Genomic DNA, 13,513 nt, shown 5'->3' with positions numbered 1-13,513 from the left:
GCTAGAGTATCTCTACCCTCAACCCGAATTTGACAAGCACGATACACGCATTCAACTAACAAAGACTCTCCAACATGAGTAGCAACTAGAAAAGGATCATTCAATAGCTCGGGTTGTCTACTAAATCTCAAAGCAAAGTATGAAGACACAAAGGAGTGAGTACAGCCTGGATCAATCAACGCAAGTGCATCAAATGAACAGACAGAAAGAATACCTGTAACCACTGCATTCGAGGCCTGAGCATCCTGTCTAGTAAATGCAAAAACTCTCGCCTGACCTCTACCAGCATTGCCTTATCCTTGATTCATAGTAGCACGGTCTCCAGCACCTCGACATCTATTTCCTGTACCTGTAGCACCTGAAGTATTACGAGTAGTCTGAGTCGGTGCAGCTGACTGAATAGAAGCCTGGTTGAAATTTCTCGGAGGCTGAGGGCAATCCCTCAAGTGATGTCCCAACTGGCCACACCGAAAGCACTCTCCAGTTAGAACACGACATTGGCCCAAATGTGATCTACCACAAGTCTGGCAGACTGGAGTAGTGGCATATATCTGCCCAGAATTACGATGTCCAGAAGATGATGGTCCTCTATTACCTTGTCTGTAATGTGGTCTGTATGTGGATTGTGAAGACATGTGTGTCCCTGTCTGAGAACCCTGTTGTTGTTGTTCTTGTCCCTGATTTCCTGCTCTTCTATTTCACTAAAACCACCACTAAAATCCCCTCCTATCTTGGCCTTCTTACGTAAATCACTAGCTGCACGCTCCTCATGTCCCTTGTTTTCAATCTTTCTAGCAAGGTCGACTACATCATAGTAGGATAAAGTCTTCATCCATGGGGCTACTACAGTGTATAGACGACCAACCAATCCATCAACAAACCTCTGAACTCGAGCTTTTTCGGTAGGCACTAAGTGAGAAACATATATAGCCAGCTTACCGAACTTAGTGTTATATGTTGACACATCTATATCTGGAGTCTGAACCAATCTCTCAAAGTCTCTAGCATATTGTTGCATCAGACTGTCTGGAAGAAAATGATTCTTGAACAACTTAGTGAACTCGTCCCATGTCAGCGGTGGTGCTCCTGCTGGCCTTCCTAGCAATACCGTTTCATAGCATGTGTTGGCCGTATCCTCTAGTTTGTATGCTGCGAGCTCCACGACTCTCTCACTAGAACATCCAAAAGCACGTAATGCCTTGAGTGTCCCATCCAAGAAACCTTGAGGATCTGCTGAGTTATCGGAACCTGTGAATTTTGGTGATTTCAATTTTAGGAACTCATGTAGGGATATTTCCTTATTCCCAAAAGGCTGAGTCTGTGTAGGTGCTTGTGTCTATAAAATAGCCTGAGGAGCTGAACTTCCGCCCTGAGTAGGCACCAATACCTCTAACACATTCAATAACTTTGCCACTGCATCTGCAGGTAAGGCGATAGTAGGTAAAACAGTTGGCATTGGTGGTGGAGCGTTCTGAACTCCTTGCTCTTGCACTTGATCTGGCATAACAACTTGGGTTTGATCCATGTTCCCAACTTGAGTTTGAGGAGCAGTCTGTCTTCTAGTTTGACGAACCCCAACTTGACTGCCACCTCGGGTAGCACCACGTCCAGCAGATGAGGGTGTGCGTGTCCTAGCCATCTGCGAAAGAAATATTCCAAAGTCAATCTCAAGTTATCTCAACGCACGATCAAAGAATGAAAGAAGGGAAAGCATTCCTAAATGTTCAGTAGCCTCAAGGTCATATGTATGGGCGCCTACATACCCATGAACAAGACTCTACTAAACATTGCTCCATGACTCGGGACTTAAAGTCTAAACTCTGATACCAACTTTGTCACGACCCAATTTAGGATCGTGACCGGCGCTTAGGAGCAAGTGCTCCCAAGTAAGCTTTATCGGTATTTTACAGAAAATCGGACAGAGTTTTCCCTGTTTTTGGACTATCCCAAAAAATTTCCTGTCTCAAATCAAAAACCAAACATCCTAATAGCAATTCAACCAATAGACAACTTATCAATTAACCAAAATAGTCTTCACCATTACTAGTCAACCTACTAACAACCAGAAATACTAATTTATCTCCGACTTTGATAATAAAGAACGATACTCGACATAAGACTAATGGCAAAATAATACTCATGACACTAAAAGAATAACTATGGAGCGACTCTAAGAATTCAAAGAAAAGACCATAACAATTGATAAAAAAATCTCCGCCCACGCAAACAAGTGCGAGGTTCACCAAGAATTCTCAACCTGTGCGCTCTAATTAACGAAATCCACGCCTGCGTCAACTGCTGTCTCTGTAAAAAGAAATTAGCGGGGAATGAGTCGCTAGTTCAGTGAGTAATAACACTTAACCACAACCATTTTTATTTGGGGACAAGTCAGAAAACATGCTAGTATCTCAAACAGATAACATCAAAATGCCCTTTCAGAAACCATAAATAATTTTCAGTCTCATCATATTTTTCTTGTAGTATAATATAATTAACAGTTCAGTAATAAGCTCGGTAACCACTGTATAATATCAATATTCACATTTGGGAGGTTTCAATGAACGGATCAGGTAATCGGTATAACCGTGGACTTCTTTGCAAGCAGTCATATATAACGGTAGTCCCTACTCGAGGAAAATCGGTAACGGTATGCTAGTTCTACCTTCCCACTAGCGAGGGCTATAACGGTAATCGGTAATTACAAGGTGCACCAAGTCTAGCGAACCCGCCATTAGCTACGGGATCCTTCAATGTCTACTCCCATTTATACTTGTCTCTGTAATCCGTATATACTCGTAGAAAATAATTTAAAACAATATAGAGCATTTCGAATTTTATCAAATCATGTAATTTTATTTCAGTAACGGTAAATCTCATCTCAAGTAACAGTAAAACGTATTCAGTAACAATGAGAATATTCAGAATAACTGTAATCGTCTAAAATAAATATAGTAATATCATATCGAGTAAAGGACTTGTCCCACATGCAGATTCAAATAAGTCGGTATCATGCTCATATTAAATCATATGTAAATCATGGTAGTTGTAGAAATACAAATTAAGGTAAGGTTACTACTCACAGTACTCGTGCCGAAATACCAACTGCTTCACCTCAAGCAACTTGTACAAATTCCTCCAATCAATCTCTTGAGTCGAAGGATAGCTTTAATACTTTCAATTTCAACTCCAAATTCTTCCTTTGCCCAAAGCTTTCTTCTTCTTCTCTTTCTCCTTTTTCTTTTTTCTGCTCGTTTTCCCTTCTTTTTTTTTTTTTGCCGTTTTGATGCTTTCTGCTTCGTTTTTCCTTATAAGGGTGTTGTTAACCCTTTTCAATTCTTTGTTGGCAGCTTATGTAATGGGCCTTTTCGGCCCTTTTTGCTTTTTTCTTATTTTTTTGTTATTTTGTTTTATTAATTTGCTTCCTCTTTTTATTATTATTATTTTGCTAATGATCAATACACCCTTATTAAATATAGGGTATCACACTAAGATTTTTTCCCACATAGTTTTTCTTATAAGGTTTTTAATGAGGCACCTAACAATATGTATTACTAAAAATATGTACTCTTTTTCCTTTACTAGAATTTTTTTCCCATGGGGTTTTTCCTAGTAAAATTTTAATGAGGCGCATTATCTTTTAAAGATCCAAGGGGGAGTGTTATAAATATATTATATTATAGATGTTTATTTAGTACTCCGTTGTAAATAAGCTTCCTGAAGAAGCCTATCCATATGGGACTCCGCCGTAAATATTTTTATCTATTTAGTACTCTATTGGAAATAAGCCTCCTCAAGAAGCTTATCCTTTCGATACTCCGCTATGGATAAACATTACCCTCGGTAAAAGATTATCCATACCTAGTACAATGAGCTTATCCTTTTGGTACTCTGTTATGGATAAACATTATCCTCAATAGAAGATTATCTATATCTGGTACAATAGCAGCTTACACAGCAGCTTGAAGTCTTCTATAAATAAAGGAGATTTCAGTTCATTATGTACATAAGTTTGAAGTTGAATAATATATCAGTTTCTCTCTATACTTGTCTTTGGTTTATTTACTTTATAGACGTTATTTTATAACAGAAAATTATTTTTTAGACAACATTAGACTCAGATCTAATATTTTCTCATAAAATATTAGATTGTGATCTAATATCTATAATAACTTATAAATCTATGGACCATAGTTTAACATTTTTTCATATAATTTTGGGTTTGCTTAAAAAGGATTTTTAGAGTGTGCTGCGAAAATTCACTAACAAGTAACTAAAAGCCCAAAGCAAAGACTTTCCATTGTGAAATGATGTACTATTTATCTAGATAAACAATTATTAGAGTTTTACTCATTTGGTATATTATTCGACTGAAGTCTAATACGTAGTTGGAATTACTTTATTTTACAGCAAGATTCCATCTTTTGACCAAAATTTAAGTAACGAGCTATCAAGTTTTTGGGAAAGTGTATATTTTATTCCCGAAATGCTTTCAAGATTATATTGTACTTACTCATTTTAACGTCTCAAGCTCGCACTTACCATTCATAGGAAAAAAATATTATTATACAATAAACTTGAAAGAATTTCCAAATTAACAAACCAAATCCAATACCCAAAGAAGTAACTCCAGTAAATTAACAGGTAAATCCTCTTTGCGATGTCTCCTTACTAAAAGGTAGTCTGGTGCATAAAGTATCCAGTATTTATGCAGGACTCGGAGAAGAATTGCACCTAATGAATGTGATGTAGGCATCCTAACCTAACTACATAAAGCATCTCGCATTCACGCAAGGTCCGGAGAAGGACTGCATCCAATAAGTGTGATTAGGATCGGCAAATAGTCGTGTCGGGTCGAATATGGTTCGGGTCGAAAACATGTAATGAAAAATGGATAAATTATCCGATCCGACCCATATTTAATACGGATAAAAAAGGATTAACCGGCGGATAATTTGGATAACCAAATTATCCATGACTTCTTGAATATGATCACTTTTGGGAGAATTCCTAGTCTCCCAAACTTGAGCAACCCCCAATTTGAGGCTTTACAAATGTAAAAGTTAAACTCATTGGTTAACCATTTTCTAAATGGATAATATGGTTCTTATCCATATTTGACCCATTTTAAAAAGTTCATTATTCAACCCATTTTTAGCGGATAATATGGGTGGTTAACTATTTTCTTTTAACTATTTTGTCACCACTATGTGTGATGTAGATATCCTAACCTAATGCAAACAAGTGACTACTTTCACGACTCGAACATGTAACCTATAGGTTACATGCACGAAGACAACTTTACCGTTTAATTTATTCATACTTTTTAGGGATATAAGGTTTAATAATACCATTATATTTTTTTGCCTTCTATATCAACTAATCTTGTTTTTATGGTAAACTATCCACTTACTATAAAAACAAGCCGCACTGTAGCATATTATATCAAATATACAATGATATAGTATTAGTTAGCATATATAGTTTGTTTTTGAACTTCCAACCAAATCAATACGGATATCTACCACAATTAGTTTACCTTATTTTGCAAGAGAATTATCTTTAAAAGAAAAACTTATTTTTTATCAACACTCGAATCAATCATGAATTAAACCAAAAAAGAAAGGTTGTTTACTTGTATCAAGCTTCTACTCCTATAAGTGTTCAAAAAGGCATTAAAACTTAAGAGTCTGTATCAAACTAAAACTTCAAATAGCCTTATTATACCCAATTTCCATCAAATTAAACCTCTCCTTTTCCATCTCCTTCCTTATTATTTGGGGAAAATTTCAGGTTTTGCAGAGGAAGTATCACTTTTCTCTTTCCTATATAGGAGGAACGATTTTTTTTTTTTATTGTCTTTGATTTTGCCAACAATGAAAAACAGACCACAATATGTGGTCTCCTTTATTATTGCTGAAACAAATAATGTGTTAAACACTTTTAGAAGAATACTTCCCAGAATCATGATCACCTTCATCTTTTTCTTTTGTCTTTTATGCGTTTTTTACTCTTTAATTTTCTTAAACCCTTCATTCAAGTCCACCCAAAAACCTTTAGGTATTTTTATTAGATTTAACGAAGAAAACCAGTCAAACACTATCCAAACTACCCCAGAAAAAACTCAGCTCCACCATATTGTATTTGGCATTGGATCGTCACGTACTACATGGAATTATAGAAAAGAGTACGTAAAATTATGGTGGAAGCCAAATAAAATGCGAGGATTTGTATGGTTAGACAAGCCAGCTATGTCAAAGAATAATCAAAGCACGAGTATTTACAACGTTACTTCTCTTCCAGAAATCAAGATTTCAAGCAGCACATCAAGATTTAAGTACACTAACCAAAAGGGCGATAGATCAGGAATTCGTATATCGCGAATTATATCAGAAACAGTAAGGATGGATTTGAAAAATGTGAGATGGTTTGTGATGGGAGATGATGATACATTTTTTGTGCCTGAAAATTTGGTTAGGGTATTGAGGAAATATGATCATAATCAGTATTATTACATAGGGAGTGTATCGGAAACACATTGGCAGAATCATGAATTTTCATATAATATGGCATATGGGGGTGGAGGTTTTGCTATAAGTTATCCATTGGCTAAGGCTCTTGAGAAAATACAAGATAAGTGTATTGAGAAATATCCTCATTTGTATGGATCGGATGACAGGATTCAAGCTTGTTTGGCTGAACTTGGAGTTCCTCTTACTAAAGAAGTTGGATTTCACCAGGTTTGTTCTTCTTTTTTTCGCATCTCTTTTTCTATTAGAATTCTTAGCCCAACTTGTTTGGAATTGAGACGCATTTTTTTGTTGTTGTTATTAGTATTCTGCATGATAGTTCAACTTAGTAATTTATTTACGGTCCTTCTTCTTAGGTAACTTAGTAACCGTGACCTTTCCTTTAATTTATAGTCGATAGGATCATACCAACTAATAAGTCCCTAATTAAAGGAGAATATAATTATTCCCTAAAATAACAAATAAATAAGAAGGCGATTAGTAAAGTGGGAGAGATTTTGTTGTTTATTGCAAGGCAAATGAATTTCCGAAATTAATTGACCCACTTTGACTTCATGTTATATAACCCCAAAATTGTTTAGGAGACACCAAATATCTAAATGTTGGTGGCGATTCTTGTCATGTAATTTCATCAAAAAAATCTGCTATATAATTCCAATTCTTCAAAAGTTAACATTGTCTCAATATTTTGGTTGTATTTCTGAAGGTAAACGGGGGAAAAATGCATTAGAAAAAGATATAAAACGTTAGAGTACAGTTTTTAAGAGATCAAAAGTGAGCCAAAAATCTTCACTGCACCTATTGCCGCATATCAGAGGCGGATGTAGTGTTTAAAGGTAGATTCAACTGAACCCATAACTTTTTATTCGGGGTAAAAATTTGTATTGTAAAAGTATTGATATGAACCCATAATTTTAAAAATATAATGGGTTCAATATTAAAAATCTTAAAAGTTGAACTCATAGGGTTTAAATCCTAGATCTGCCTCTGCTTTTGGCTAGTTCTAGCAGATGTATCAGATTTCCTTCGTTTTATGCAGGTAGGAAAGAGGAAGTAAAAATTAATCTTTGTCTACTTAGTGGAGGTGTTTGGGCAAGATAAGTTTGATATTAATAAAAGAGGTAGCATAAAGTCTTAAACTACCTGCAACTTCCACCAAGATAATTACTTATTAATTTTAGCATGTATTGGTTTTGCATAATCATGTACTTTTCTGTAACACTCTTTGCTTTCTAAACTTTTAATATTTAAGGACAAATAATATTCAAATTGCAATATCTCTAGTCAAAATATGTGTTGCAAAAAGAAAACGGATTTTCCTTTGGTTGTTATAGTGAATTAGAATTGGTAGGTTCTGGATGGAGAGGGCTAGTGGCATCTAATCCTCAATACTAAACCACTCCCCCGTTAAGGTGGGTGGCCTACAATTATCTACTTTTTAGGATATGTCCCTTAATTCCCATTTCTCAAATTTTTTTCCCCGGTTTCAATAATAGCAACACAAATACTACTATATTAGGAAAATGGTAGTTCAACTAAACAAATTTCCCTCTGCGTATATTATATCATATCAATATAGCTTTCTCATCAACCTACTTGTATAAATCAGAATACTTAAGTAGAACTTAGCCAATATAAGAGCCCGTTTGGATTGGCTTAAAAAAAAAGTGATTTTTCTGCAAAATAGTTTTTAATCCAAAAAGCAATAAGTTGGGGTTGCCCATTTCATTGTTTTTGGCTTGTTTTAAGCACTTTTAATCTTATTTTAAGCACCTTTTGACTTTGTCAAACACTAAAAAACTAAAAAGAGCTTAAAAGCCCGTCCAAAACACCCTCTAAGTTCAACAATAACAAATAAAAAGTAAAGGTATTAGTCACTCAAGAAAAATAAAACCAATAGGTCCAAAAGGGCAAGCATCATATAACCAATTAATAGAGAAATGACTTGTGTACATAGTTAAACCGATCCACACACCTAGGGGAATTAAATTTTAAAATCTTATATTAATTTTTTTGATCTAGTCATCTAGGTATCAAGATAACTTCGATTTATAATTATATTTGCTTAGAGATTATTGTGTTCGTTTTGCTCTCGTTTTTTGTTTGTTTGTAAAACTAATTATATTTGTGGCAAGTTTTAATAATTATATGTTTTTAGAATTTTAAACTATATTTATAGGTTAAGTCTGTCAATGTGGAGTAATAAATCCAATTCTTTTGTACCAATAATAAATTTCCTTGTATCGGTTTTTAACGCATACTGTATATGTTTATTATTTGATGATTTAACAATAAGACAATATTTACCTGGAACAGTTTGATCTACATGGCAGTGTGATGGGCTTCCTCTCAGCCCATCCAGTTGCACCACTAGTTTCTCTTCATCATCTTGATAAAGTTCAGCCCATATTCCCAAAATTAAGCCGAGTTGAAGCGTTAAGACGGCTCAACAAGCCCATAAAACTGGACTCAGCTGGGCTCATGCAACAGTCCATATGTTATGATAGGTCCAGGGGATGGACCGTTTCTGTCTCGTGGGGCTATTCGGTCCAGATCAATAGGGGCATCTTACCGGCCCGTGAAATGGAAAAGCCCATTACAACTTTCAATGATTGGTATGCAACTGGGGATGAGAATTCCTTTACATTCAACACAAGACCATATCATAAAAATGCTTGCCAAAGACCATTTTTCTACTTGTTGTCTAATGCATACGTGACAACCAATCGCACAACAAGCGACTACGTGTACGATGGGGCCCGTGGATCGAAGTGCAAGTGGCGTATGGCTGATCCATCGAACGTGCGCCACGTGGAAGTGTACAAGAAGCCTGATCCAAATTTATGGGACAAGGTAATTAATTTTAGTTTTATGAAGTTGTTGATAGCTAGTCACTATGGTATGTGCTGATAAATATGTCCCTTTTGATGTTGTCAAGCAGTCTCCTAGAAGAAATTGTTGCAGAGTTTTGCCAACAAGCAAGAATGACACTCTTTTAGTAGATGTGGGTGAATGCAGAGAAGGTGAAACCATCTAATTTTAGTGACAGAGACTTAAAGAGGATTTTTTGGTATTCATGTCATTATTTGTAGCCCCCACCCCCACCCCCACCCCAATTGAGTATTCTTTTCTTCTTCTTTTTTCTTCCTTTTCTAGGTCTGAAAATGAAAGGAGCTCCAGATTACATATATTGCCATGTATAGAAAAAGCTAACACAATGCTTCAGGTGAGGCTGTGAGCTCCTAATCTTCTTATACTTTGAAAGAATGCAAGATCTTATATATTTCATATAAACTTATAGTGAGGAAATTTTGTTAAATGAAGAATATCAATGTACTATCACTTGAACAATATAATAGTAACTCTTACTATTCTAAGAAGAATAACAACATTCAGAATATAAGGCAGAATGCGTCTAATTCTCTCTATATTCCTCATGAAACCAGCATAATTTTAGGTGTGAATCTGATGAACGGGCCTAAACAATATAAATACACTTAATAAAAACTCTACAAATTTGTTTCAGATACTTACACGCAAACTGTATTTAATATGTACCTAAAGCCCTAGTTCATTCAACATATTTGATGACATATATGACCAACTGCAAGACTTAACCCTCAAAGGGAGACTTCTCATCTAAAGGCCAAAGCTTATATTGGTCGCAAAATGCTGCAAGAAAAATCTATGCGCTACTTCTGCAACACTTGTATTGACCTTAATGCGCTAGGCATATGTTCCAGGAGTTATATCTTCTCATCCCTTCATTCTTTTTCGACACCATTCACATAACAGACCTCCCTCCTCTTAAAGTATCAATATAGTGTATTGGTGCTGTTTATATTCTTGTTCATGTTGTGAATTTGAGCCAGTTTTGAGGCTTGTAGTTCACATGGATCACTAGCTATTACTTCAACCACTGGCTTTTTTCTGCCATATTCCCCTACTAGGCCGTATGATTTGCTTCAGAAGAGCCATCTTTGGGACATTCCAATGCTCTATATGCCTGCATACTTTTCCAGATTTCTCACTGAAATAGTATTCTGTATAACCAGTTGCTGCAATAGAATATAATGTTGAGTTAAGGGCAACGACAAGCATCACAGTCAATAGAATGTCCCATAAAAATAAGAAACGCTTTCTATATGTAAAAACAGTGATTTCACAAACCTGAAAGAATGGGCTTCCATGGAAATGACAGTATGCAACAGAAACGCCAGTGACCAATCGCCTTCTCCTGTATTTACAAACACGCGCACTTGGTAAACAACAAAACTAAGCATGAAAAGTAAAACTTTTAGTGCTATCTGAATCAATTGTGATCTTACCTCAAAGTCCTCCCACTTCACGAGCTTCATATTTGATCTCTCAACAAGGTAACCAAAATTAGTGCAATTCCTTTTAAACCGACTAAGCCCTTTGAAGGAACCTGCTGGATCCGCAAATTCACAATTCTCTTCATATGCATTAAGGGTCAGGTTTCCTGAAGCATAAGATAGCAAAAGACTTTAAGCTGATGGAATTTGCAAGTGTCAATACTTGATCATTGATCTCATAAACAGCAATATCAAGTTCTGATCCAACTTATTGTACTCAACAATATATAGCGCTCAGTTTAGCTCATCTTTTTAAGCATAGTTTCTGCTTTAGAATTAGGCTAAGTTTATTACTGACTGCTTTTCTTGCTCCTTATTTGTAATGGCCATGAAAACTTGGACGAATTAGTAATTTAGTTATCGCTAATTTGTTCTTATCAGAGGATAGAGTGCGGAACTTATTTCAAGATTTTCTTCCTTCCCAGTAGCTACAACCGAAATCTCCAAAAGCTATTATTCCTTAGCAATACTCAACAAACCAATTAAATACAAATAGTATCACACTACAGGAAATGAGAATTTGGAATCTAGATATACGAGCCCATTTGTTAACGGCAGGGTTATATTTGACCCCAACTTTTACAGCTTGCTTGGATGGTGGTTACGCATCGTTTCATGATGTATCGTATCGTACTGTATTGTATTGTACTGTATCGTTTAATAAAAACAATGTTTGGATAGATTGTGTCGTTTGCCATCGTTTTATGATATCACGCACCAGCAATATGAAGATTAAACATGTAATATTAAAAAAAAATGATACAGGGTATATTAGAAGGTAGGGTAAATGACAAAATAAAATTATTTAATAATAATAAAGGGTGAGATTGAGAGAAAAAGACAAGGTAACGACGCGACCACACTAAATCGGTCGTTACGTAAAGTGGCACATTTCATCGTTATGTAACGACGGATTTAACGATACGATACAATAAAATTTAAGTAACAATCAAAACAAACATCGTATTTAAAGTATATACGATACAATAAAATGGGTAACAACCATACAAACAAGCTGTTAATGGAGGGCAAAGTTAGACCAATTCGCATAGTTAAGGGGTAAATTTCGACCTTTTCCCTCAGTATAGCCAATTCCACCAAATCCCGAATTAAGTCTGACAGGTTGGTCGATTGAAAATGTTAGTTAATTGTCTTCAAGAAAATACCTGTAACAAAGTAGGATCTTTGGAAGTCATCTTTAATAGTATCAGCCACAAGGGCACGATCAACAACTCCAGACCCATCAATTTCAAGTTCCAAATTCCCCCCAGAAGAAGCTTCAGTACCCGTGGGAGAACGAAAAAAGGAAGCAGCAATGCCAAGAACCTCAGAACCATACCAAGCCATCTTCAGCAGCACATTTTCAGACTCAGAACCTTGGCTGCTAGTACTAGTACTGGTGGATGAATTGCCTGTTGAGTTTTCAGCATTGCATCGCAATAACTTGTGTATTTTCTGACTACCATTTGGATGGAAAATAGAACGTCGGTCGCTGGACTGAAGATTGGGAATTCTGATAGCAAAAGAAGTAAAAGTTGCCATAGCAAGACACAGACAAGTTAGGCAGTTGGAAATTGAAATTGAACTATTTGCCACATGGTTTACCTTATAAAATATCTGTCCTCATTAAATACTGACCACGGAAAAATTTGAGGCGGCAAAAAATGAATTGACTTGAGAGGAAATTTTATTTTTTTATATTTCCATTAATGGAATATTTGTTAGTTTTACAATGCAATCTTAATCGGAAAAGAATTAGTAATACTCCTAACAAATATAAACTTGGCTACTCCCTCCGATCCAAAATAAATGATTTTTTGGCCTTTTTCCTGTGGTCCAAAATAAGTTATTTTTCCAGATTTCAAGAATGAATTAATCATTTTTTCCTACATTGCCCTTTGAGTAATTAATGTTGAAGTATGTGTTAGGAGTGTTTATATGAATAGATAGTAAAGGTTAATATGGTCAATTTTATTGCTAATTAATATTAAAAGGTGAGTTTCTTAATATATGTGAAAACAATTAAAAAATCACTTATTTTGGACTAGAGGGAGTATATTGCAAGACTAACATTTCAAATTCTCTTTTTGAAGATACAAATGTACTAATCAAGACACACTCAGAGAGCATTACATTCTTAGTCAAATTATACATGGATCGTAATTCGAAAAATAATAATCATTATAATATTCTCATTTGTTATCATCATAATAAACTTAGCTACCTTACCAATTTAAACAATATTGTTGTTTTCCTCTGTTATTGAAATGAGTAGCATACTACAATTAATAATCAAAATAAATCTATAATATCAATATTCAATTATCTCATACAAAGAACTAATTTTAAGTGAATTTAAAATGAGACATGCTTAAGTATGAGATAAATAAAGAAATATTGCACTAAATATGATATTTTGCAATAAAGAAATACTTCAAACACTTACTTTGCTAGAAATATGTTAGAGATAATATCTAACTAAACAAGTGAAAATATAATGGACATTTTTCACATTTACAAATGGTACAGAAATTCGTATAACAAATTTGGATATTGTTAATAAGAGAAACCAAAAAGCCACCCAAAAACTCATTGTTGATGCAAAATTTA

The 13,513-nt window shown here is 35.1% G+C and overlaps 2 protein-coding genes across 2 annotated transcripts; one reads left to right on the top strand and one right to left on the bottom strand.

The window, feature by feature from the left end:
• Positions 1–5,700: 5,700 nt before the first annotated feature.
• Positions 5,701–10,402, top strand: LOC107767385 (uncharacterized). The gene is made up of 3 exons (XM_016586379.2): positions 5,701–6,737; positions 8,844–9,380; positions 9,469–10,402. Exons 1-3 carry the CDS (start codon positions 5,874–5,876, stop codon positions 9,562–9,564), a joined length of 1,497 nt encoding a protein of 498 aa, XP_016441865.1. The 5' UTR covers positions 5,701–5,873; the 3' UTR covers positions 9,565–10,402.
• LOC107767386 (uncharacterized) lies at positions 9,938–12,498 on the bottom strand. The gene is made up of 4 exons (XM_016586381.2): positions 12,070–12,498; positions 10,856–11,010; positions 10,698–10,764; positions 9,938–10,585 (listed from the first exon to the last, which is right to left on the bottom strand). Exons 1-4 carry the CDS (start codon positions 12,443–12,445, stop codon positions 10,440–10,442), a joined length of 744 nt encoding a protein of 247 aa, XP_016441867.1. The 5' UTR covers positions 12,446–12,498; the 3' UTR covers positions 9,938–10,439.
• Positions 12,499–13,513: the final 1,015 nt, after the last annotated feature.

Source organism: Nicotiana tabacum, chromosome 7 (genome assembly GCF_000715075.1).
Source record: "Nicotiana tabacum cultivar K326 chromosome 7, ASM71507v2, whole genome shotgun sequence".
NCBI lineage: Eukaryota > Viridiplantae > Streptophyta > Magnoliopsida > Solanales > Solanaceae > Nicotiana > Nicotiana tabacum.
Note: the sequence above shows the minus strand (reverse complement) of the source record. Positions and strands in the feature narration are given on the sequence as shown.

Coding starts and splice junctions, on each gene's coding strand:
- LOC107767385 (XM_016586379.2), top strand. CDS start 5,874: ATGAAAAACAGACCACAATATGTGGTCTCCTTTATTATTGCTGAAACA. Junction 6,738..8,843: donor AAGAAGTTGGATTTCACCAG/GTTTGTTCTTCT, acceptor TACCTGGAACAG/TTTGATCTACATGGCAGTGT. Junction 9,381..9,468: donor ATCCAAATTTATGGGACAAG/GTAATTAATTTT, acceptor GTTGTCAAGCAG/TCTCCTAGAAGAAATTGTTG.
- LOC107767386 (XM_016586381.2), bottom strand. CDS start 12,445: ATGGCAACTTTTACTTCTTTTGCTATCAGAATTCCCAATCTTCAGTCC. Junction 11,011..12,069: donor AAGATCCTACTTTGTTACAG/GTATTTTCTTGA, acceptor CTTATGCTTCAG/GAAACCTGACCCTTAATGCA. Junction 10,765..10,855: donor TGAAGTGGGAGGACTTTGAG/GTAAGATCACAA, acceptor TTGTAAATACAG/GAGAAGGCGATTGGTCACTG.